This window comes from Protopterus annectens, chromosome 7.part1 (genome assembly GCF_019279795.1).
Source record: "Protopterus annectens isolate FY-2018-M chromosome 7.part1, PAN1.0, whole genome shotgun sequence".
NCBI classification, from domain to species: Eukaryota; Metazoa; Chordata; order Ceratodontiformes; family Protopteridae; genus Protopterus; species Protopterus annectens.
The window spans coordinates 338340839-338366711 of record NC_056740.1 but is presented as its reverse complement, the minus strand read 5'-3'; the positions used below and the strand labels follow the sequence as shown (position 1 = coordinate 338366711).

Sequence of the window (25873 nt, the reverse complement as noted above, 5' to 3'; positions counted from 1 at the left end):
AGGGTATGGAGGAGCCTGTGTCTGATAAGGCTATTATGTGAACAATAAATTGTACAAATTATGATCCACACTATATAATTGTTACAGTGAGGAGCTGCATAGTGTCAACATCTCCACTATGTACTGGCAGTTGTATTATACATTGGACAAGTTAGATTACTATGTGTGTACGGGGCATTGTAGACAAGTTATCGGGGTAGTGCTTCTTATGAATAAGTATGTTGTGGTTATGAAAATTATGATTAAATATGTGTGTGTTACTTGGCATTAAACTTTGTGAATATCCACAGCTAGGGACCATAACACATCTGTAAATTGTATGTTGAGGGTGTAAAGCCACCATGTAGTTCTGATTAATACCTTTAACTAAACAATATGCATGTATGAGGCTTATACCTTTTATACGATACTCACACACTCCAAGCATCTTCAACATAGTGGTGGCAGCTACATAATATACTACAGTGGGTGTGATTAGTGCCCCAATTCCATTTCTTGCAATTAACAGCAGATACCAATATGGACACAGACTGCTTGCATAGTTCCTTCATTGCATATAACACACACAAGCTTTCTTTGGAATTGCTAAGGTTTGTTTAGTCTCTCAATCTTGGGGCAGCATTCTGCCCTTATTATGAACTATTTTGGAATCCAGCCCTAAATGAGTCTAAAATAAATTATTTTTTATTTTATTTTACATTTGTTGACTGGGCTAGTCTAGCTGGATACATGTCCATTTTCAGTAGAGGCCCAGGGAGATAAGCTCCAAACATAAAAACATTACAAAAATAGAAATTACGAAATAAAATTACAAAATAGAAATTACAAAATAAAAATTCACTACTTACACTGAATAGCTTTCATGTGGAGATATGCTCCAAACATAGCAAAATTACTATATATGATACTTAAAGTTACTAAGGTTCTACTATATAAGAGAATTTAATAGTGTATGGGTTATAATTAAATAAAAAGTTTGTCTAAGAAGAGGAAAAGTAGTTTAGAGTTTTTGCAAGGGTGTTAGATATAAGGAGATACAGGTACACTTGTGGTACTAATGTTGCCATTTGTAAGTCAAAGTAGGGGAACTAGAGATGTAGGTAGAGAAAAAAAAGATACAGATGAGGGCTGAATAAAGTTAGCTTTTAGGATTAAAGGTTGAGAGGGAACAAAGCCCAGAAGGAGGGCATATAGCAAGAAGAGACAGTAATAGGAAAAGTAAGGTTTAGTCGGGTTTAGTGCATGGACAGAGCGAATGAATTTTCATGTGTTCTTTGAGGTGTTTTTTGTAGAGAGATGTAGATGAGAGAGATGTGAGTGACATAGGAAGCTTGTTCCATATTTTTCCACAATGTTGGTAAAAAGGGAGTCTCCAGCTTTGTTATTAGATTTGATATGGGCGATTAGTAGCTTATTAGCTGAATGGAGTGTCGCTAGATTTTTATATGGGGAGATTAAGTTAGAGAGGATTGGAGTATTATTTGGGTGATGAAGGATTTTTTTGTATGATCACGAGTTGATTATACACCAGCTGGTTTTGTAGTTCAGACCACCCGAGTTGTTTAAGGTTGTGACACTGGTGGGTTCTAAAAGGGGCGCCAGTGGCAAATCTTGCTATATTGTTATAGCTAGTTTCGAGCTTATTTAGATTAGATTTCGATAGATTTGTATATATAGGAGAGGCATAGAAAAGGGTAGAAGTGAGATGGGTCTGGGCAATGGTGGTTTTAGCTAGAGGTGTGAGGTAAGGTTTAATTCTATACAAGGAGCCAAGTTTTTTATTGACCATCAGTATAGTATTGTTGACATGATTGTCATAGCTGAGATTATCTATAGTAATGCCCAGGAGACGTGTAGTAGTATCAGGGGTAATAGTGGTACCGTTGTTAGAGGTAATTGTGAAGTGGATGGGAGCAAAGAGTAACAATTTTGTTTTTTTAGGGTTAAAGAGGAGGCAATAGTCAGTAAGCCAATTTTCAACAGTGTTAAATACTGTTGGATAAGGGTTTGAAGAGAGATAGATGAATTAGAAGAACATATTAGAGTGGAGTCATCGGCATATTGAATACAGGTGGCTTGAGGAAAAACAGTATTGAGGTCATTAATAGAGAATTATTATTTCGATTTCTGTTTATACAGTCAGTAAAAGTTAGCAGGGCAGTGATTGTACTATGAAAGAGGCTAAAGCCATGCTGGCAATTGGCAAGTAAATTGTTGTCGAGCAGGTGTTGAAGTAGTTGATGGTGAATACATTTTTCCATTATTTTGGCAAGTGGGGAGAGTAATGCAATTGGATGGAAATTGGAGATATCAGTGGATTTGCCTCCTTTATGTAAAGGGATAATGTGGGAGACTTTCCATATGGATGGGATGCTACCTTCTGTGATGGTACGGTTTATAAGGATGGATATGGGTAAGCTATGACTTTGGAAGCTATTTGAAGATATTCAGCTGGCAGGTAGTCAGCAGAAGGGGCACAAGGCTTGAGTTTTTGAAGGAGTTTGTAGATAAAGGATGTTGGTACAGATTGCATGTGGAAGGAGGGCACTGGACTGTTTATGTTTTGTAAAGGGTTGGGAGGACTGGGAGGGAGTGTCTTTGCAAGATTTTGAATAATTTCAGTGAAGTAATTATTGAAGGCATCAGCTATTTGCAAAGGATTATCATGAGGAATTGAAGTTGGGGCTGGAGTTTTGGAATGTCCTGGTTGGAGAAGTTTATTGATGCCTGACCAGAACTTTTGTGGATTTTTGTATAAGATTGTTGAAGGTGGCGATAATAATTTTTTTTGTCTAAGATAATGTCTTTTTTGGTTGCATTTCTTAGCTGTTTAAAGAGTAGATGGTCTGCAGAGCTCTTAGTGGCTCTCCATTTGGCCCATATTTTGTTTCGTAGGAACATTTTTTCCTTGGTTTGTTGTGTGAGCTATGGAGCTGCTTTGGTCCTGATTTGGGAGGATCGAAGGGGGGCATGGAGATCCAGGATTTGTAGGAATTCAGTATTAAAGTAAGAAACAGCTTCATCTAGTTTGAGGTGCTTCAGAGGTGACCAGTTACAGGCTTTTAGTTCATTTTGAAAGTTATCTTCTTGGAAGTGATTTTTTGTACAAAAGGTTATAAAGGTGTTATTGGTAGGATTATGAGCCTTTTGCCTTATTATATAGGTTAAAACATGGTCACTAATGTCATCAGGTAGTGTTCCTGGTATACAGGTTTCAGGATGACTATTTACAAGGATCCAGTCGAGAGTGGTTTCTTTATTACTAGGTTTGTGAATTCTTGTGGGGGTGTTTATTATTTGGGTGAAACCATGAAGATTAATGTGGGTACTAGGATTAGGGGAGCTAGAGGTAGTCCAGTCAATATTTTAACTTTAGTCACCTATTATTATTGTTTCTTGAGGAAGTAGGGTGGAGAGGTTACTAAGAATATTTTCAAGAGTTTTAGTATTATTTCCAGGTGGGATGTAGGTACAGATTATGAAAATAGATTTAGATTTATTAAGTTGTAGTTTAATAGTAAGGGTTTTGGCATTGGTGTTAGGAGGTAGAGGTACATTATAGGATGAAACTTGAAGTTCTGATTTATACAAGATAGCTACACTGCCACCCTTTTTGGAAGTACGGTCACATCTGAGGATGTTGTATCCAGGTTGGGGTATTTCTAGGTCATGAGTAGAGGGTTTTAACCAAGTTTCAGTAAGACAAAGGAGATCAAATGCATGTACTTGTAAAAGAGCATGCAATTGACTGAGTTTGTTGTTAATGCTACAGATGTTAAGTTGAGCTATATTGAGAGAGTTGCCTAGTTGTGTGGATGTAGAAATTCCATTAGATGTTTGTGTTAGTGGAATATTGATATTTTGTTGGTTAGGGCCAGGATTAGGGTGAGTATCTCCAGCCAATAAAAGATCAATAGGATGTTTTAGTATAGTCTTTATGTTTTTAAAATACTTGGGTGAGCTTAGCTTGCTGGGGAAGTAGGTAACATGTGAAGATCTATGAAACTTTGGGAGTAGGTAAACTGAAGTGGAGGTTATATTGCTATGTGAGAGGGAACTGAGGTGCGAGTTTGGTATAGTTTGTTGGTGGGAAGGTATATATTAAGTAGAGAGAAGTGCTCATAGAGGGTTAGGGTGTAGGGTAGAGTTAGGAATAGTAGTGAAGAAGTAATAAGAAGGTAATATTTAAGGTTAGAGTTATGTAAGATGGTCATTTTAGAAAGTAAGTTTTGTGAGGTAATGTAAAATGTGAGATAAAGTAAATAAATAAGGTGTGGTCTAGTAGTATAGAGGGATAATTGTACCTTAGTACAAAAGAGTGGGGATGAATAAGGAGATAGTTAAGAGAGGAGTTCTCAGTTAGAAGTCTAAGGTGATAGGGAGAATAATTAAGTGGGTGTGGCTTATTATGTTTAAGTTTAACAGCACTGGGGGTGGGTGAGAATTGGGGGTAGGGTAGGGGAGCAGAGTGAGCCCGTAGGGCGAACAGAGTGGGCTACAGCAAGTAGTGGAGGATTCAACAGAGACAATCAGTAAAAGATGGTAGCCCAGAGAGAGATAGAGGAGCAGGTAAGTAGCTTCTAGTAGAGCAAGCAGGGTATAGGTAAGAGGATAGTGAAAGGAGAGGCTAAAAAGAATTAAAGTTGACAGTAGGCAGACAATGAGGAGAGTACAGGCTAGGAGCAGGTGAGGAGTAGTATGGTGTAATAGCAAGGGATGAGGAAAAGAAAGAAAGGGATGTAGTGAGTTGAAACTAGTAGTATTAGGGGTGTGAGTAAGGGCACAATGCTAGAGTACACTGCCACCTAGTGGGCAGAATAAAAATTACAGCAGGTAACCAGGAAAAGTAAAGTAGGTAGGGAAGGATAGTTTAACAGGTGAAGAAATTTAACAGGAGTTTCTAGTAGGTGACAGGAGTCTGACTGCTGGCTTTCCTGACTCAGTGGCTAAGTTAGTTTACACAGTTTAATTATAGAACAGATAAAACAGATTTGCTTACAATAGGGGTTAGTGGTGAGACATACTTTGTCATTTCTGTACAAACAGCAGTAGGCACTGGGGCAGTAGATACAAAGATGGTCCAATTTGGTAAGGCTTGAGGTGGATCAGGGGGGTCCTTAGTATCCAGGTGGGTCCCTTAATGCAAGGTAGGGTTAGGTTGCTTGTGATTTCTGTGCAAACAGCAGTAGGCACTGGGGCAGTAGATGCAAAGATGGCCCAATTTGGTAAGGCTTGAGGTGGATCAGGGGGTCCTTAGTATCCAGGTGGGTCCCTTAATGCAAGGTAGGGGTAGGTTGTTTGTGATTTCTGTACAAACAGCAGTAGGCACTGGGGCAGTAGATACAAAGATGGTCCAATTTGGTAAGGCTTGAGGTGGATCAGGGGGTCCTTAGTATCCAGGCGGGTCCCTTAATGCAAGGTAGGGGTAGGTTGTTTGTGATTTCTGTACAAACAGCAGGAGGCACTAGGGCAGTAGATATAAAGATGGTCCAATTTGGTAAGGCTTGAGGTGGATCAGGGGGTCCTTAGTATCCAGGCGGGTCCCTTAATGCAAGGTAGGGGTAGGTTGTTTGTGATTTCTGTACAAACAGCAGTAGGCACTGGGGCAGTAGATACAATGATGGTCCAATTTGTTAAGGCTTGAGGTGGATCAGGGGGTCCTTAGTATCAAGGCAGGTCCCTTAATGCAAGGTAGGGGTAGGTTGTTTGTGATTTCTGTACAAACAGCAGTAGACACTGGGGCAGTAGCTACAAAGATGGTCCAATTTGGTAAGGCTTGAGGTGGATCAGGGGGTCCTTAGTATCCAGGCGGGTCCCTTAATGCAAGGTAGGGGTAGGTTGTTTGTGATTTCTGTACAAACAGCAGTAGGCACTGGGGCAGTAGATACAAAGATGGTCCAATTTGGTAAGGCTTGAGGCTGAATCCAAATTGGTGAATTTGGACTGAATTTAGACAAGGCTCAAATTCTAAACCCACCGCCCTAGAAAACAATAATGGAAAAAAACTAAGGGTAATGCTGCTCAATGCCAGGATACCCACACCTCCAGGCTGGTGGCAACTCACGAAGCATCAGAGATATTCAGGGTGAAAAAACCTATAGGCAAAAACTGCTCTCAGTTTTGTGTAGTGTGTACACCCCTCCTCTCAAACTCAGGAACCCCACACAGCCCTTCCTGAAGACACTGGAGAGATAAATGTCATCACAAATATGGGGACAAAATGCTCCACACGAGAAGTCCCTCAATGGTGAGATCAGACCATGAACTAATCTCACTAAAGCCAACTTCACACTTCAAGACTGGTGTGGTATCCAAAATCAAGACCCTTTCCACCAAGGCAAGCGCCAATCTGGTGGGTGGACCCTAGCAACAAACACTTACAACAAGAGGAGAAGCCAAAATCCCTAAAGGAAAGACATCTCTGATCAACACTAGTAAAAACTATGATCACTCATAAAAAAATCAAGGCCAACCTTTGTAAGGCCTTCTTTAGCTATGTTAGAAATCTGGGTGGAAACTCCCAGAGATATGCTCAGAATTAGTCAATGATACAAAAATACAGCATCAATGGGACCGGATGGTGTCCCCGCTGTGTGCTACCACGAACTCAATGGATCATAATGGAACTCATAAATAAAGACATAGGGGACCTAGACACATCGGATCCAACAGTCACCAAGGCCATTGATGAGGGTAAGGGCAGTCACACAGCCCCTTGTCACCAGCTTAAATGTAAACCCATATGTCACAAGATATCAGACACAGATATCCTTCAGAGAGGTCTCATAGAAAATGGATAACTGGTTGCCAGAGCCATGGCCTTAAGCTAAATGCCAAAAATGTATAGTCTACCCTTTGGTAAAACGGTTATCAGGACCTGGGGACCCAAGTTGACAGTAACCTTTCTTTTTGACACCACACAAAGTAGTGGTAGGACCTGAGATCTACCAGCATTGCTCACCCTGATTAGGGATTCATTTCATCCAGATCAAGGGAGGTCATTGTTCCCCTTCAATTATCAGACCACTGCAGCAATTGGAAAGACCCCAAAGTTCCTCACCAAAAGGATAAAAGGCTCAAAAATATGCCATATGCTGCCCGACTGAAGAAACTCCAGCTCTATTCAGTCGCATACCGTCTGCTCAGAGGTGACCTGTGCCTGACACATATAGATCCCGGTCCATGTGAGACAGAGCACCTCACTGGCTCTGTTTCAGGAATCTTGACCAGTGGATGGGAGATCGTAGGTTTACCCCGGGGATCATCTCTGTATCACTGCTCGACAGAGGCATGGCAAACTAATGGTATATATTCTTCAACCTGGGGGTGTGTGAGCCCACACAACTAAAACTTTAAAAGTAAAAATAAAATTTGGTAACCCTTAAAACATAAACTGCTGATAATCATTTATTGATAAAAAGTAATGAGCACTTTTAGGCAGTGATCCTTCATTGCACTACTTAATTAGTCATGGAACACTTAGAAGATTAAAAGAGGAGATTGACTGCCTGGTTCTGCAGTGCAGAGGTACAAAGTCCTGACTACAGCCTAGATGACTTAAGTTTAGTTAGTGGTTCAAGCACCAGAAGGGCCTGGCAGGAGATGGCTGGGAGTGAGCAGCCAAGGTCAGCTCATCCATTCTGGGGGAAAAGGAGGCAGCTAGCCCTCCTGCACTGTCAGTCCTTATGAGAGAAGTAGGTAGAATGTCAAAATGTTGTTATGGCAGCTATGCAGAACGCACGTCAAATTTAAGCCAGGACAGTCCAGAGGTGGTTGAAGGACTATCCTGACACAGTCTCTCCTAGGATAGCAGTGTACAGGGAAGATTCTTGGCTACTCACGGAAGGACATTAGATCATCTCAGCCTGGTCTGTAAATTGTCCCACTCCCTAAATCCTGACCCTTGCATCCAAAGAGAATGCATGGCCTTATTGACCTCATTCCTCACATCAGGAATGAATAGACCAAAGAGTTATTACCTGCTGCAGGGAACAGATGGGGCTGGCTCTTTCTCCATGGGGAAGGAACAAGTGGGCTGACTGGGTAGAAGTGGGGAGCCACTGGACTGATTAACTGCATGGGGGAGCAGGAGTTGGATTAAACCATCCTATCATAAAACACATGGCCGTTATCACTAGCAGTACTTACATTGTTTCTTTTTGCTCTAATTTATTGCAGCATTTTTTTTTATTTTAGATTTTTTACTCTACTTCAAAGTTGTTTTTCCTTGGAGCTCTAAATGTTCTTGGTTAGGGTCTATTAAATCTAGCTGATTTGACAAAGGACCTGAACAGGTGATTTCTAATCTACAGTAAGCAGAACAGGAAAAGGTTTACTTATCACTCTGCTATCAGTGGCTCAACATGTAGCACACCTACCTATGTCAGAAAGCTCTGGGTTCTATTCCTACAGTAAGTACATGGATTAATTTTTCCAAAACTGATACTGCAGTTCAGAGAGTAAGGGCAGTACACTCCTGAGTGTGCTGTTCTATGAATGAGACTTTAAATGGACGTCCCATCTGCCTAAGTTGGTGGTAGCACAGGTGGCTGTAATAAAACCTCACAACAGTTATTGAAAAATAATAGGGGGAAACTCCCTACCTAAATTTCCCCAACATCAAAATAAGTACAACTTCATGTATCACCTGACAAGAGGACACTGTTGTAGTGCTTTACCTTCTCAACAAAGACTTAATAAATAAATAAAATTGTAAGATGCAACTGCTCTGAGACTGCTGTTGCGTGATTGTTTTGAATTTCTTTATTTAAGGTTTGCATCCACAAGCAGCCAGGACATAAGTGCTTGTAGTAAATGCTACATCATGTAATCTTCCAAAACAGAATGCATACATAATATTCTCCAAATTACAGGTGTGAAAAAAGTGTTAGAATTACATTCTAGAACTTTTCAGTTGGAAATATTTCTAAGTTAATTTGTTGGTAGAATAAAGGCACACATTTCAATAACACAAAGTAAATTAAAAATATACATTTAAATATTTAAAAGTAACTATTCATGAAATTTGCATCTTAAAGAAGTACACATTTATTACTTTTACCTTTCTATATGCAAAATCCGCGGTGGTGGTGCTGCGATAGCGTTGCCACCTCACAGTAAGACGCTGTCCGGTACGATTCTCAGCTAGAGCGTCTTCTGCGTGGAGACATGCTTGAATGGGTGTACCTTCGTTGAAGGTTGTGCATCAGGGCTAGCAACTCGGCACGTAAAAATCAGCTGCCAATCATTAGCAGACCGGAGTTCCACTGTGGCGACCCCTAACTGGGAAAAGCCGAAAGACACAACAACAACCTTTCTATATGCAAAATTATTTTTTCCTTAATTTTTTTCTCTGCCCTCCCCACTTGATCTCAACGTAAATGGTCTGTCCATTAACTGTTACCTTATTTGCTCTCTCTCTGGGGGAGAAGAAAATGTGGCAAACTCCCCCAAAGGCCACAAACTGCAGGACTAGGGGCTTTTTTTTATACATTACCCATCTTCCCTACTATTCACTTCTGTCCTTGTACTAGAACTGTGATGATGAAAATGAAAAGGATACATTAGCTTCAATACACAACTGGTGCAAAGGATTCTGATTGTGAGATGCAGTTCTTGTGGTGCAGGGTTTGACCCACTCAGCCCTGATTTGCCTACTGTGTGACTTTGAGCAAGTCACTTAACCAGACAGTGCTTTGAGGCAATTGGGCATTTGGGATAGGCTCCTCAATGGTATCCTGGACTACAAACCTATAATGTGCCCCTACTGCAGATGTCTATCTGCACCCACCCATTTGCTTGCCTGCTGTGCTGCTGGTCTGTTGGCACCCAAATGGGACCTGGCATGTGTGTAAAAAAACAACCCCCTCCCCTCTCCTGGCACAGAAAACACTACCAGTGGTCCCACAAATATTTCTCTGTCTCCAATCAGTCTGCACCAAGGAAGATAAGTGAACTTGAGTAATCAGAAACAAAAACTGAAACTCTTTCTCCAAACTATGAGTCAGGCAAAATATTCCATACAGTAAAGAGTCAATTATCCGAATGTCAGTTATCAGAACCAGTTTTCCAAAGTTTTTGGGTAGGAAAAATCATAAAGTCTGAATATGTAAACATTGTATGTATTTGCCTGAGCATGTTTTTTGAGCTTGTAGCCAGCTCCTGTTTGAAAAATATTCTTTATTGACCATTGGAATTGCTGAATGATTGAAAAGTGTATTCCTGCATGCAGAAAAAAACAAGATTTTAGAAGTATTTTATCCAGCTCAATTATATGTTTGATTATCTGAACAATTTGATTATCTGAACTACCCTAGGTCCCAATTAGTTTGGATAATCGACTCTCTACTGTATTTGAAAATGAAGCCAAAAGAAGATGATTTTTATTTTCCAAACCAAAGAGGATTCTACTTTCTATCTCTTAGGATGTTTGATATTAGATAGCACCATGCTTTTAAGCCCTAGCTTATGGCTTGTTTGGTAATGTATGGATCTTTAACCACAAATTCTATACAGTCTCAAATAAATCAAAATTATTTGTAAGTCAAAAGTACCAGAAATACAAGGTCTTGGGACCTGAATTTTGTCTGTGAGTTAAATAGAACATGCTGGAGAGACAGATAAGTGTCCCAGAGATTACCCCTCCTATGGAACAGGCTTCGAATCCATGTGAGGCTGAATTTGTCTATTATCCACTTTAAGCACAACCTAGACAAGTGGATGGGAAATAAGAAATTTACACAGGACCTGGCATCTATGTTCCTTATGGACACAGGCAGCTTATAAATGTCTGGCCCTCAATTTCTTACTTGGATACAGGACATTATTATTCTTTGGGGATAACTTGGCTAGGTTTAGAAAGCCCCCCCCCCATGGGTCATTAGCCTAACAAAAGTCTATGAATCTATGACTCTATGAAATATAAATAATGACACAGATTTATGCACAACTAACTAAAATAATCTAATTACAGTTCCTACATTCATGCCTTACTTTTATGTGCTTCCTTACAGTTTCCTTTGCAGATTTTTCCATCTTGAATTATAATTCTGTCTTAGTTTTTACTTATTTGGATACTTACAGAACTGGGTGTACACTATTGTTATCATTAACACCTTTGCAAATCAAGTTTGTTTTGTTTTGACTAATTAATTTAACTGTGTGTGTGTGTGTGTGTGTGTGTGTGTGTGTGTGTGTGTGTGTGTGTGTGTGTGTGTGTGTGTGTGTGTGTGTGTGTGCGTGAATATATATCTATATATAAAGATATAAATATAAAAACTTCTATTTCTTGATATATATATATATATATATATATATATATATATATATATATATATATATATATATATATAAATATATATATATATATATATATATATATATATATATATATATATATATATATATATATATATATATATATATATATATATATATATGGTTCTATCTGACTACGCCGACAAGTCAGAACGCCGAGAACACCGACGCCAGAAGATCGACAACGGAGAAGACCGACGGATCAAAACCCCGCGGCTGAGAACATCGACATGGGAAAAGGCTGTGGATGTATCTGTGATAGTTTGTGGGTTAGGGCGGGTTAAGTGAGTTAGGGTTAGGTTAGGTGAGTGTGCGATAGTGGCGGACCTTAGGGTTAGGGTTTGGGTTAAGGTTGTAGGTAGTTGTGTATGTGAGGTTTAGTGTTGGTTTGTAAGGATTTTGGTGTGCTTGTGTTGTGTGTGTGCTTTTTGACCGGGATTTGTTTTGTTTGTTGCTTGTCGGGATTATGGTGTGTCGGCATGTGAGGTTTCGTTTTTGAATATGTGGTGTCGGTGATTATATATATATATATATTAAACTGATGTATATTCAGTTATCAATATGCAGTTGTCCATTCAATATGCTGGATGAAACACCCATTGAAATTATGAGGACCCATCAAAGTCATCAACTGAATTACAACAGGAAAGCCCCTGCACCCCACTCACCTCCACAACTTTAAATACACTAACTCTGAAATCACACAACAGTGGAGAAAAGGACTAAATCCCTTAACCCACTGTCTCTGGATCTCAGCAAAGAAAGCGTCCAATTCCTTTCATGCGTAAGTGAATGGTATGATGGCATGCACCTGTCTCTTGTCATTCACTAATATGGCTATGTAGCAGTGATATGTATTCATATTAAATGAACAAGTACTACAAATCAATGCACTGCATGCTGAATAAATATCACATCTCCAAAATATCTTACACTATACATTTAAGGAATAGGTTTCAGGACCAGTCCTGAAGAAAATTCCCAAATGAACACAGTTAACATAATGGTTAAACTCTTTACCTCCTATGTATATTGTTGGGGGAATGGCATAACAGTTAAGGTGTCTACCTCACCAACACAAAGTACAGGGTCTGATTCGCACCACTGGTCACTATCTGGGTATTAGCAAGGTGTGTAATAGTCTGCAGACACTCTTCTGTGAGGGAAGCTAATGAGATTTTGGAGTGATGCCATAATGATTAGGGTGCTGACCTCACAGACACAATGACAGGATTTGATTCTCACCAGTGCTCACTATCTGGGTATTGGCTAGGTGTGTAAAAGTCTGCAGAATGATTGCATAATGTGAACCTATGACACTCTTCTTTGAGGGAAACTAATGGCATTTGGGAGGGCGGGGGTTTACAATAGTTACAGTGTTTACCTAACAGACACGAGACACAGTGTTTGATTCTTACCTTTGGGAAGCATGGCTAGGCTTAAAAAGGCTCCCTGGGGTCATTAGCTAGCAATCACCTGTGAACAAGGTACAATGTTCGAGCCTGACCTCTGGCTGATGCTTGTGTGCAGTTTGCATGTTCTCCCTGTGTCTCTGTGGGGTTCCTCCCAAAAACGTGCTGTGTGTTTCCACCTCAAATTTACTTAAAAACTGAATGGAGTCATGGGCAGTAGCACACATTCTAGGTAGTGCCTATGTGGGAAGAGTGGTGTAGAATATGTAGACCCCAGTTGCTTTGAGTATCAATTATGGTGTGCAGTAACCCCTAGAGAAGAGATCACAGATTGCATGCCATGTTACGGCTAGCCAATTGATGGTGTATAACTTAGCTTTAGGTGAACATGATGACTAGTGTTAAAAGAAAAAAATGGACACGGGTATCGCCAGTGATAAATGAGCTGAGAATCCAAACTACATTTGAGACCCAAGCTAACAGTGGGAGGAGGACTAAATGCCTGTATTGGCCAGTGTGTCCTTGCTCAGAAGCCTTGGATCAATAAGCTACTGGCTGCCTGATGTCCAGCTGCCCATTTCAGTTAACCTGCAATAGCTCTATTGAGCAAAAGCTGGGCATAAAACCAATCGACCTCCCAAACTAATGATTGCTACACTGAATTGAGGTTCACTGACAAATCACAGCCTGAAAGTGGATGATATAATAGACACTACACAACCTGTGTATCCAGGTGACAAGTTGGAAGGGCAGTGCAGGAAACCACTTGGCTTGGGATCCAGAGTCTACTACTCAGGGGTCAGGGGGAGGACAGACTAGAAATGGTGTTCGACTTGTGGTGAGGGAGATTTTTCAGAAGAAAGTGAGGGATGGCATCAGAATTAATGACAGACTCATGGCAATCATATTCAAGTGTAAGGTCAGGCCAGCAGCAGGGTTGTAATGGTGTCATATTCAAGTGTAAGGTCAGGCCAGCAGCAGGGTTGTAATGGTGTCATATTCAAGTGTAAGGTCAGGTCAGCAGCAGGGTTGTAATGGTGTCATATTCAAGTGTAAGGTCAGGCCAGCAGCAGGGTTGTAATGGTGTCATATTCAAGTGTAAGGTCAGGCCAGCAGCAGGGTTGTAATGGTGTCATATTCAAGTGTAAGGTCAGGCCAGCAGCAGGGTTGTAATGGTGTCATATTCAAGTGTAACGTCAGGCCAGCAGCAGGGTTGTAATGGTGTCATATTCAAGTGTAAGGTCAGGCCAGCAGCAGGGTTGTAATGGTGTCATATTCAAGTGTAAGGTCAGGTCAGCAGCAGGGTTGTAATGGTGTCATATTCAAGTGTAAGGTCAGGCCAGCAGCAGGGTTGTAATGGTGTCATATTCAAGTGTAAAGTCAGGCCAGCAGCAGTGTTGTAATGGTGTCATATTCAAGTGTAAAGTCAGGCCAGCAGCAAGGTTGTAATGGTGTCATATTCAAGTGTAAGGTCAGGTCAGCAGCAGGGTTGTAATGGTGTCGTATTCAAGTGTAAGATCAGGCCAGCAGCAGGGTTGTAATGGTGTCATATTCAAGTGTAAAGTCAGGCCAGCAGCAGTGTTGTAATGGTGTCATATTCAAGTGTAAAGTCAGGCCAGCAGCAGGGTTGTAATGGTGTCATATTCAAGCGTAAGCTCAGGCCAGCAGCAGGGTTGTAATGGTGTCATATTCAAGTGTACGGCCAGGCCAGCAGCAGGGTTGTAATGGTGTCATATTCAAGTATAAAGTCAGGCCAGCAGCAGGGTTGTAATGGTGTCATATTCAAGTGTAAGGTCAGGCCAGCCGCAGGGTTGTAATGGTGTCATATTCAAGTGTAAGGTCAGGACAGCAGCAGGGTTGTAGTGGTGTCATATTCAAGTGTAAGGTCAGGCCAGCACCAGGGTTGTAATGGTGTCATATTCAAGTGTAAGGTCAGGCCTGCCGCAGGATTGTAATGGTGTTATATTCAAGTGTAAGGTCAGGTCAGCAGCAGGGCTGTAATGGTGTCATATTCAAGTGTAAGGTCTGGTCAGCAGCAGGGCTGTAATGGTGTCATATTCAAGTGTAAGGTCAGGCCAGCAGCAGGGTTGTAATGGTGTCATATTCAAGTGTAAGGTCAGGTCAGCAGCAGGGTTGTAATGGTGTCATATTCAAGTGTAAGGTCAGGCCAGCAGCAGGGCTGTAATGGTGTCATATTCAAGTGTAAGGTCAGGCCAGCAGCAGGGTTGTAATGGTGTCATATTCAAGTGTAAGGTCAGCCCAGCAGCAGGGTTGTAATGGTGTCATATTCAAGTGTAAGGTCAGGCCAGCAGCAGGGTTGTAATGGTGTCATATTCAAGTGTAAGGTCAGGCCAGCAGCAGGGTTGTAATGGTGTCATATTCAAGTGTAAAGTCAGGCCACCAGCAGGGTTGTAATGGTGTCATATTCAAGTGTAAGGTCAGGCCAGCAGCAGGGTTGTAATGGTGTCATATTCAAGTGTAAGGTCAGGCCAGCAGCAGGGTTGTAATGGTGTCATATTCAAGTGTAAGGTCAGGCCAGCAGCAGAGCTGTAATGGTGTCATATTCAAGTGTAAGCTCAGGCCAGCAGCAGGGTTCTAATTGTGAAGAAAAGAGTACTAGATAAAACAGGACAGCATAAGTTGGTGCTGACGCTCATATGGGACAGAGAGAACAGAATATCACGACTGCCTGGGTCCACATGGCTAGGGCAACTGAATAAACTACAGGCCATTCTACACATCTGCCTTTGCAAATGGCTTGATGGGGGCCAACACATGGTTCACTTAAACAGACACAGTCATAATATCGCATACAAGACTGTCCAACATGCAGCTCAGGTAGACTTCCTTCCAGTAAGGAAACAGCACCGTGGTAGAATCAGACAGAAGCATAGCTAGGGTGGAATGAAGGGGGCAGTCACCCCTATCTCAAGGTGTCAGGGGTACAATCAGCAGAACAGGTTTTTTTTTCTAGTTTTATGATCTTTACATAAGCACTAGAGCAGAAGCAGAACATGAAGGCACCAGGATGGAGAACCGACTGTTGTTTTTGTTTTTACACAGAATGTGAAAAGGAAATAGAACATTAAGACATGGAGCTTCTCCTCCAAGGGAGGAGCACCACATATGAGACTTTTTATGCTCATTAACCTAGCAATGGGGAGTGTCAAACAGGGGAGTGGTACCAGGCGCTACATGAACCAGCTACTTTTCTGGAATAACAGAATGCAAAGTTATCCCCAGTGAAGCAGTCAACACAAACCACTGGCAGCCACAATCAGTGACAAGAGTTCAATGAAATACTCAGGGCTCCTACACTTCAATAAAAAAGAAGAGGAAATAAGTGGAATCAAAGAAGAATGGCAAACATCTCAAAATAGCATGTGTGATGATGATAGAACAGATATGCAGCCAAGCCAGATACAGAAATAAAAGTAATTAAAGAAAGCTGGTGGTAGAATGCAGAAGTCTAAAGTTATCAAAAGAAAGAGTGTGGAAAAACAGGAGATAGAAAACACGGACTACACTAGTAAGGAATACTGGTTGGCAAACAAAGAGGCTAAGAGACATCAGAGGGACTCTGTGAACTTCTGGAAAGTGATCAAACAGATGGCAAAAACATACATCAGACTGCAAGACAAAGAAAAATAAAGAAGATAGTCACCAGACACTTTGCAGTAGGGATACCAGCAACAATCTGCTCTCCAGTCCACAGGACATTAATGAAGATAAGATGTAAGGAATAATTCCAGCAGCTGCTGAATGAAGAAAATCTCACAGAAGCGATACAATCCCAGACCCATTCTAAGATGAAAGAAGAGAAGTCCACCCAAGAAAAAATAAAAAACAGCCCTAAGGAAAACAAAGCCAGAGAAAGCAGCAGACTCAGATGCGGTCATGGCAGATATGATCAAGATGTTGGGTGAGTTAAGGGAGAAATCATTCAGGGGGTACTTATAGCAGTATGGAGATAGAGGCATATCCCAGTTGACTGACGAATAAGCATTCTAGTATTAGGGTTTAGGAAAAAGGATATATTCAGAACTGTGGGCAGTATAGAGAAAGGTATCAAACTCTTGTCATATTGCATGAAAGTACTGGAGGGGGTGACTGATAAATAAATGCACATAGCAGTAGAAATTAAGATGGGACATTAGCAGTTCCAATTCAGATCAGGATGCAGCACAAGTGACCCAATGTTTACAGTGCGACAAACAGTAGAGAAGAAACTACAGATGAGGGCAGAGTCCAAATGGATATTCCTAGACTTAGAGAAGGTATGATAAAATCCCATGAAAGATGATTTTGGCAGTCCTGAGATGATTCAGAATCCCAGAAACATTGTTAGAATTACTGCAAACTATGTACAAGGATACAATGACACAACAGTGCTCAGACTCAAAGTGGGGTTCCCAGTGAGAGTGAGTGTACATTAGGGTTCAGCTCTGAGCCCACTGCTGTTCATACTGGCAATGGACTACATTAGCAGACAGGTCAGAGGGGCTAGATCAACAAAGCTGCTGCATATAGTTGATATGCCATTATAGACTCTGAACAACATCTGCAACAAATGATAATGGAGTAGAATGCAAAACTGAAGGCATATGAGATGAAACTGAGCACACACAAGTCAATTTATTTATTTTATTTATTTATTTACATTTGTTTACCAGGTAGTGTCCAACTAGGCCAGAGACCTGTTTTCAGTGGAGACTCGGGGAGAAAAGCTCCAAGACAAGTATTAGTCAATAACATAGTGATGGTAAAAAGTTAAGCAAGTAAAATACATGATAGTGGAAAATACATTTTCAATGAGCATAGAAATATAAAAGGATAAGCAAGTTACATACATGATAATGGAAAATACATGTTTAATGAGTATAGAAAATCCAATTACAAGATAATAATACTCTGCTCTTTTTTGTACATTTGGGAATATAATATAAAGCAAGATATCACAAGAGAGTTAGAGCAACAACAGAGAAGTATAAGAATGGGACTTATGCGATGTTAGTATGTGGGTCAGTAACATCGGTGAAGTATAAGAATGGGACTTACTCAATGTTAGTATGTGGGTCGTTAACATTGGTGAAGTATAAGAATGGGACTTACACGATGTTAGTATGTGGGTCAGTATCATCGGTGAATTATAAGAATGGGACTTACACGATGTTAGTAAGTGGGTCAGTAACATCGGTGAAGTATAAGAATGGGACTTAGGCAATGTTAGTATGTGGGTCGTTAACATTGGTGAAATATAAGAATGGGACTTACATGATGTTAGTATGTGGGTCAGTAACATCGGTGAAGTATAAGAATGGGACTTACTCAATGTTAGTATGTGGGTCGTTAACATTGGTGAAATATAAGAATGGGACTTACATGATGTTAGTATGTGGGTCAGTAACATTGGTGAAGTATAAGAATGGGACTTACATGATGTTAGTATGTGGGTCAGTAACATTGGTGAAGTATAAGAATGGGACTTGCGCAATGTTAGTATGTGGGTCGTTAACATTGGTGAAATATAAGAATGGGACTTACATGATGTTAGTATGTGGGTCAGTAACATTGGTGAAGTATAAGAATGGGACTTACATGATGTTAGTATGTGGGTCAGTAACATTGGTGAAGTATAAGAATGGGACTTGCGCGATGTTAGTAAGTGGGTCAGTAACATCGGTGAAGTATAAGAATGGGACTTAGGCAATGTTAGTATGTGGGTCGTTAACATTGGTGAAATATAAGAATGGGACTTACATGATGTTAGTATGTGGGTCAGTAACATTGGTGAAGTATAAGAATGGGACTTACATGATGTTAGTATGTGGGTCAGTAACATTGGTGAAGTATAAGAATGGGACTTAGGCAATGTTAGTATGTGGGTCGTTAACATTGGTGAAATATAAGAATGGGACTTACATGATGTTAGTATGTGGGTCAGTAACATTGGTGAAGTATAAGAATGGGACTTACATGATGTTAGTATGTGGGTCAGTAACATTGGTGAAGTATAAGAATGGGACTTGCGCGATGTTAGTAAGTGGGTCAGTAACATCGGTGAAGTATAAGAATGGGACTTATTCAATGTCGGTATGTGGGTCAGTCATGTTAGAGGGGTTAGCCAGGGAGAGTGCAGCAGCATAGCCAGTGGTTAATGAGATGTTCTTTTAGGCGTAATTTGAATTTGCGATTGTTGGGGTTATTGAGTATTTGCTGGGGACGCAGGTTCCAGGATTTGGATATTTTATTTGAATAGAGACCATCACCTTAGTAGTTTTTGAAATGTTTTACTTTTAGGAGTAGTTTGTCTGATGACCTTAGGGATCTGGGGTTGTATTAGTTTTAACTAAGTTGGATAGAGCAGGGCAGTGATCAGGTTTGTGGATGATATTCTGTGCAATGGAGAGTTGGTTGAGAGTTATAAGACTGGGAAGTTCAAGCCAGCTGAGTTGGTGGAGTGCAGATGTCAGGGGAGCAAATGGGGGAAATCAGAAGAAGCTGAAAATTGAAACATAAAAGAAAATAGTGGAACATGTTAACAGTTTGAAGTATCTGGGAGGGGGTATTGAGAAGAAGGGAACTCTGAATAAGGAGGTCAAAGCTAGAATCAGACAGGCTGCAGACAACATACGCAGAGTGTCAGGGGCAGTGTGTTACAGAAAAATGCCAAAGAGACTGAAAAGTAGAATGTACAAAACGGAGCTGTGACCACCGGTACTACTGAATGGTACAGAAAACCTGGGCAGTGAAACTAGAACAGTTGAGGAATCTTGCAGTGATAGGGATGAAGGGCATCAGATGGGTGCATATCACCACATCGAATGGTGATAAGTCCGAACGCCCTTTGTTAGAACCGAAAAGTCCAAAAACCCTAAACAGCGAACTCACAGAACAGCAATTTTTTTCCCAGGGAAAAAAATCACAGCTCCATGAAAAAATAAATCACAACTTTAAAACAAATTGAAGTGGGGGGCTGTGCCCCCCACACCCCCTACTTAAATATACCAACTCTGAGATTGCACTACAATGGAGGAAATAGTAAAGCCCAGAAGATGGCCCACGGATTTTTTTTCCCTGGGAAAAAAATTGATGCTCTGTAACTTCGCGTTTAGGGCTTTCAGACTTTTCAGTTTCAATAAAGGCCATTCAAACTTATCACTATTTGATGTGGTGATATAGACCCCAATGAGACAAGTGGTAGGATGCACACTGCAGACAAACGAAGAAATAATGACATCAGAGCAGAAGCCTAAGAAGCTTCAGTTGCAGAAAAAGTCATAGAAAACTGACTAAAGTGGTTCAGGTACTTGTGCAGGAAATAGAAAGCAATCTGATGAAGAATTAAGAGAGAGAGGAAGAAGGCAAGAGGAAAACAGGGCATCCTGCAAAGAGATGGATTGTGGGAGAGAAGCCATTCAGCAGTTAGGCATGACTGTCAAAAAATGTAGGAGAGTAGCACTGAATCAAGGGAGATGGCAACAGCTGATGTGACACCCCAACTCCACGTAGAAAATGGGAACAAAGGGGGTGATGATGATGATGATGATGATGATTACAGAAAGATGCATTTGAATCTGTTTTGCCCTCCCTCCCCATAATTTGCCATTATTGACTACAGCCTTTCAGGTTTACACATCTGTTATGCGCTGTTTTTTTTATTAAGGCTGAATTATGAGCTACTTTATTCCTCATTTGAAGTGCAGTTTCTGTGCTAATCTGAAGTAACGTTACACATCTCTCCTTGCGTATGTTTAAATATTAATTATTAATGTTACAGTGGTGATTTTGTTTACGTAATAAGTACACTGTTCTTTTATCATTACCAGAGCTGGATGATGATCAAATGACCCTAAGCAGGGTAATGGATCAGGCTCCCCCAGTGCAGCCATTCCATTGTCCCATTAATTGGCTATTAAATACTATTACTGTTAATTGGTTATTAATTGGCAATTTCTCCCCAGTTATCATAAACACTTTTCCATTTTCTTTCAGTGTTTCAGTGTTTTGTTTCTTTGTTCCAGTTTCCATCAGTGCGCATACTATTACAAATATCTGGATTTAATTTAAAACTTATTTTAAATTTTATAATGCAAACACTGATATACATTTGCTAAATAAAACAATACTGTCTCAGAATGAAAACAGACTTAACATGAACAGTAAAGTTATCTGCCCTTTAAATGGCATTGAAACCCACATTCAAAGAAAATGTATCTGGTCAGTAGGGGATTAAGTTTACCTTTGGGCTGTTTTCAAACCATAGGCCCCTTGCAGAGATTTCTAGAACCATGCATACATACATATGTTCTCTGATTCACCTTCCTGTTTGTATTATATTATATCCCACAGCACCACTTGTTGGAGTATGTTCCTAGGGGGGTTAGAATGTGTTTTAAATTTGTAGTTTTGAACATTTTTCCAGTAAGCCATGAAACAAAATGTATAAAACAGTAATGGCAAACAATTTCAGATCATTTCTACCATTAAAGGTTACTCAAACCTCTGTCATTAAAATACACCAGTAAGTATCAGTCAATATGCACAATCTCTGCAAAAGTAAAAATCATCTGAATAATTCCACATTAAATAAATCTTTAACTAATGAAGAGGTTGCTGCTGAAAAACAATTTTACATTCAGTGTTTCATCTATAAATTCAGTGCCTGCTGCTGCTGAAGAATAAATTCCCTATGTTACATTAAAAAAATGGTAATAGGGAATGACTGGCAAACTGAAAACAGGTTCATAGTTACTAGGCACTTATTAAAAGAAAGACACACTCAGTAGTGTAGCACCCCCATCACCCGTTTAAGGTACACTGCAATAAAAGCAATCCATCTACATGGTATGGGAGTAGAACTCACAGCCTTCTACTCTAAAGGCAAGTATATTACTTATTGTGCTAACACTGCTTTCAAAATCTGTGGGATAAACCCTGAAAGTCATTTGCTGAAGAAAATTGCACATTGAAAAACAGACAGCATGAGCAACAGTAAACTTCTCTTCCCTTGAAGCTTACAATTCCCTGAAAATGCACAGAAGCTCACATCATCATCATCATCAGCCCCCTTTTTCCCATTGTTCTACATGGGGTCAGAGTATTGTGTTAACTGTCACCAACTCTCTTGATTCAGTGCCACACTCCTTCCTTCTTTAACACTCACACCTGACCATCGCAGATCTTCTCTCACACAATCCATTCACCTCTTTGCTGGACGTCCTCACTTCCTCTTACCTTCTTCCTGTCTGTCCCAAATCTTCCTCACCAGATTGTCTTCTGCTTTTCTACACGTGCCCAAACCACCATAATCTGTTCTCTTTGATCTTTTCTGCAATTGGAGCTACTTTGGTTTCTGCTCTTATGTCCTCATTTCTTTGTCTGTCCCACAGTGTGCATCCTATCACCTTTCTCAGGCACTTCATTTCCATCACCTCTAACTTCTTCAACTGTTCTGCCTTTACTGCTCAGGTTTCTGAACCATAGAGTAGTACTGGTTGCACCACTGTCTTGCACACCTTACTTTTCAGGGTCGCACTACTGTCTTGTACACCTTACTTTTCGGGGTCGCACCACTGTCTTGTACACCTTACTTTTTTTATCTGAAAAATAAGACACTCACAATTCCTTGAAAATGCACTGAAAATCCCAAAACTCACAATTCCTTGAAAATGCACTTAATCTTCTGAAACTCACAATTCCTTGAAAATACAATGAATCTCCTGAAACTTACAATTCCTTGAAAAGGCACTGAATCTGAAGAAACTCACAATTCCTTGAAATGTAATGAATCTCACAATTCTTTGAAAATGTACTGAAACATTTTAGCAGTTTGGTAGTTGGTGTAGAGGATTCAGGCTCTTTTCTCCTGTAACTAGAGTACAGAGTTTGAGCCAGAGCTAGTTAGATAACTAATGTGCTATCCCTAATGAGGGCAACACACACGCACGCACGCACACACGCACACACACACACACACACACACACACACACACACACACACACACACACACACACACACACACACACACACACACACACACACACAATAGCATGTTAGGCTCACAGCAACAAAGAAGGAACCTTACATAGCAGTGGAACAATTTAAAATTCTGCATGCAGAAAGGAAGAAGAAAAAAATTATTTTTAAATTAAAAATTAAATGTTGTGGGAGCCCCTCGGCCAGCAGGCCGTAGACAACTGTCTCTGATCATTACTGATACATTTTTTTTCAGTTTGGGTAATGATTGAAAAGCATGTTCTTGGTGGCCAGTCCATTAAATGATCTTATAAATATAAAATAAAATTATACTAATTGATCCATTGATTTATTACTATTCTTACACTTCATAGCTCAACATAATTTCTTTCTAGTAAACATTTTGAGGACTATCCATTATTAGTGCAAACATAAGATGCTCCAACTATCAAGTACCTAAACAGGTAAAGCAACACAATGTTTTGGTGCAAAGTCTAAAGAACTTTTGCAGTTTTATTAATTAAGGGAATTCTATATTGCACTGGTGAACTATTTTTTGAAAGCCATTCTACCTAATGACTATCCTCTCAGACCTTAAAGTAAATATGGTAGATATTTTGTTTCATGTTCATTAACTGTCAATGCAGACTTGTTTAAACCAACCTTCAAAAGTTAGTTCTAGAATATTCTTGTTCAGCTGAACTGCAGCTTCGTGCAGGGGTAGCCAGCCTCTTTGATCTGCTTCATTAAAGGCAAACGTTTTGTCAGTGAGCTTCTGCAGACTTTCCTCTTGACCTAAAACATTGTAAAATTTATGGAAATTAGTTTTTCTTTGCAAGCTAAATCAGTTCATAATTTCAAATGCTTGTACAAAACAACCATACCTGGTCCATGACTTTGATAGCAAACTCATTATTTACTTATCGAGCTGAACTTGTCAAACAGAACAATTTGGTGACAAGCCAATAAGTTCCGATACAACATCAGTCCTTAACAGAACATTGTTGATACGTACTACAATTTAAAAAAATATAAGATTTTTTGCAAATGGACAAGCGTCTCCCCTAGCCCCCACACCCACTGCTACAATACACACTAACTCTGAGATTTAACTGTCATGGAGAAAGGGGTACATTTTCATCTCTATATAAAAAATTGTGATGTCTAGATGGGTAACTGCTGCCCTTTCTCCGTGATAGTGCTCAAGGAAATGAGACTCGACAAGTTTGTGGTAAGTGGGACACAGTCATTGAAGAAGAGACACTTGATTAAGAAGCTTCCACTGTGTTGTCCCATAATTGAATGTATTAAAACAAACACTCAGATAGTCTCTGTCCACATATATCATTTGAAAAGATGGAAGATAGGACACGAATGTTGAGAGGAAACAGGAAGTCAGGATGGTACTGACTGCAATGTTGGTCATAAACAGGAAGTCGGGGTGGTACTGCAATGTTAGTCATAACAGGCAATCAGGATGGCATTATGAAGTTTTCTAACCAAGAAGCAGATGGATAAAATAAGTCCTCACAACAGTTGTATTAGAACGTCAACTACAGCTGTGGGGAACCTCTATGATGGGAAACAGCTACCACAGAATGTCTTACACATAGCACACAAATATGTTAAGATCTGTATGCTGGGTAAACACTGGATGAAGCCCTCTATTGTAAAAATAACATAGCATTCTTTCATATGATCCCACATTGTCTTTGTTTTGGAAATATCAGCATGGAAAAAAAGTAATCAGTAAAAAACAGCTATAGATTGTCTTTTCTTTCAGTATAAGCACTAACACTGCACTTTTTATTTTTACTGATAGCTCCATTGCTGTGCCCTTTTCTGGAACATTCTGAACAGCCAGTGCCATATATTTAGTGCATATATAATCAGATTTAGATGTAGTGTTTCTTATTTTCATTGGACACCTTCATGGAACTTGGTTCTTTGAGTAATGGCAGCCTACCTCCTCTGCTGCACACCATTATGCGACATGCAATTAAGTGAAGAATCCACTTGGTTCTACAGTTCAGTTCCTAGCCAGGGTGTCTTTTGCATGAAGTTCACATATCCTCCTTGTATCTTCTTTGGTTTTCAGCAGGTTTCTGATTTCCTCCCACATCATTAAAGTATAAAGGTAGGTGAATTAGAAATGCTCTGAATTGTTTGTGGGTTATTGTTTATTCACGACTGGATCTGAGTATGTCAGCCTCTAACTCACAGGATCTTTTCCATGATGCCCCCATAAGGTTTAGCTCTTAACCAGGTAATTTAACTTTACTTATACAGCAATTGACCCAGGTTCTTTCACAAATTAACCGAGGGACTACTAACACATGAGGTGAAGTTAATGTAGCCCAAGGAGAAATTTCCCTAGCTTGTATGAGTAAAAAGATAGTCAACAACACTAGTGAGCCATTAGCTTTGAATTGTACAGACTTCAGTTCTACTGAGAATGTACAAAAATGGCTGGATAATTTCTCTTACACCAATCAAAAGGAATATATACAAGCAGTAGATGGGCACTATCTTTCTTTGACAGAACAAATTTATGCACTTGATAAACAACTTTTTAAATTCATATCCCTGCAGCTCGATAATCATTTGTGCATGTTCCTAAAGGATTGCATATTTGGAAATTCCCACAGGATGTGGAGGTTAATTCTCCCTTTCATTCAGAGATGTTACACTTCTTTGACCATACCAGTCTTGAGCTTACTAAACTGCTTATCAGGAAGAATGAAAGGCTTATGCTTAGATATAAGCAGGAGATATATCCAAGTTAATGGAATCCATTATGGGAGATTTGGAGTTTCACAAATGCAAAATGGACTTTAATAACATTTTTCAGTCCACTGACGATAAATTGATGAAGGTGAAAAGTAGGAAAGACAAAAATTGATTAGAGACAACCTTGACTACTGGAAAAGAAAGGTGTACCCTCTCCCTGCAAGAACACTTTGACAGAGACCACTGCAGAAAGAGGTGGAGTTGATTCCTTTGGCAATGAACAGGAGACAGAGGCCCCTTTAGAGATCACCAGTCTGAGAAGGTCAGAGAGGCTGGCCAAGAAACAAGGAATGAAAACACAGTATTTGGGGAATTACCCCAGGTGCTAGTGGAGGAGATCGAGGAACAACAGGAAAAGATAAACTGTTCAGGATCT

At 40.1% G+C, this 25873-nt stretch overlaps 1 protein-coding gene across 2 annotated transcripts in view; it reads right to left on the bottom strand.

Moving 5' to 3' along the window:
• The window catches only part of ASB14 (ankyrin repeat and SOCS box containing 14), a 568121-nt gene that overhangs the window by 392752 nt on the left and 149496 nt on the right, over positions 1-25873 (bottom strand). For both annotated transcript variants that reach the window (XM_044078761.1, XM_044078762.1), the window contains exon 4: positions 23371-23502. In XM_044078761.1, coding sequence (XP_043934696.1) covers positions 23371-23502 — 132 coding nt within the window. The remainder of the gene's footprint in view (positions 1-23370; positions 23503-25873) is intronic.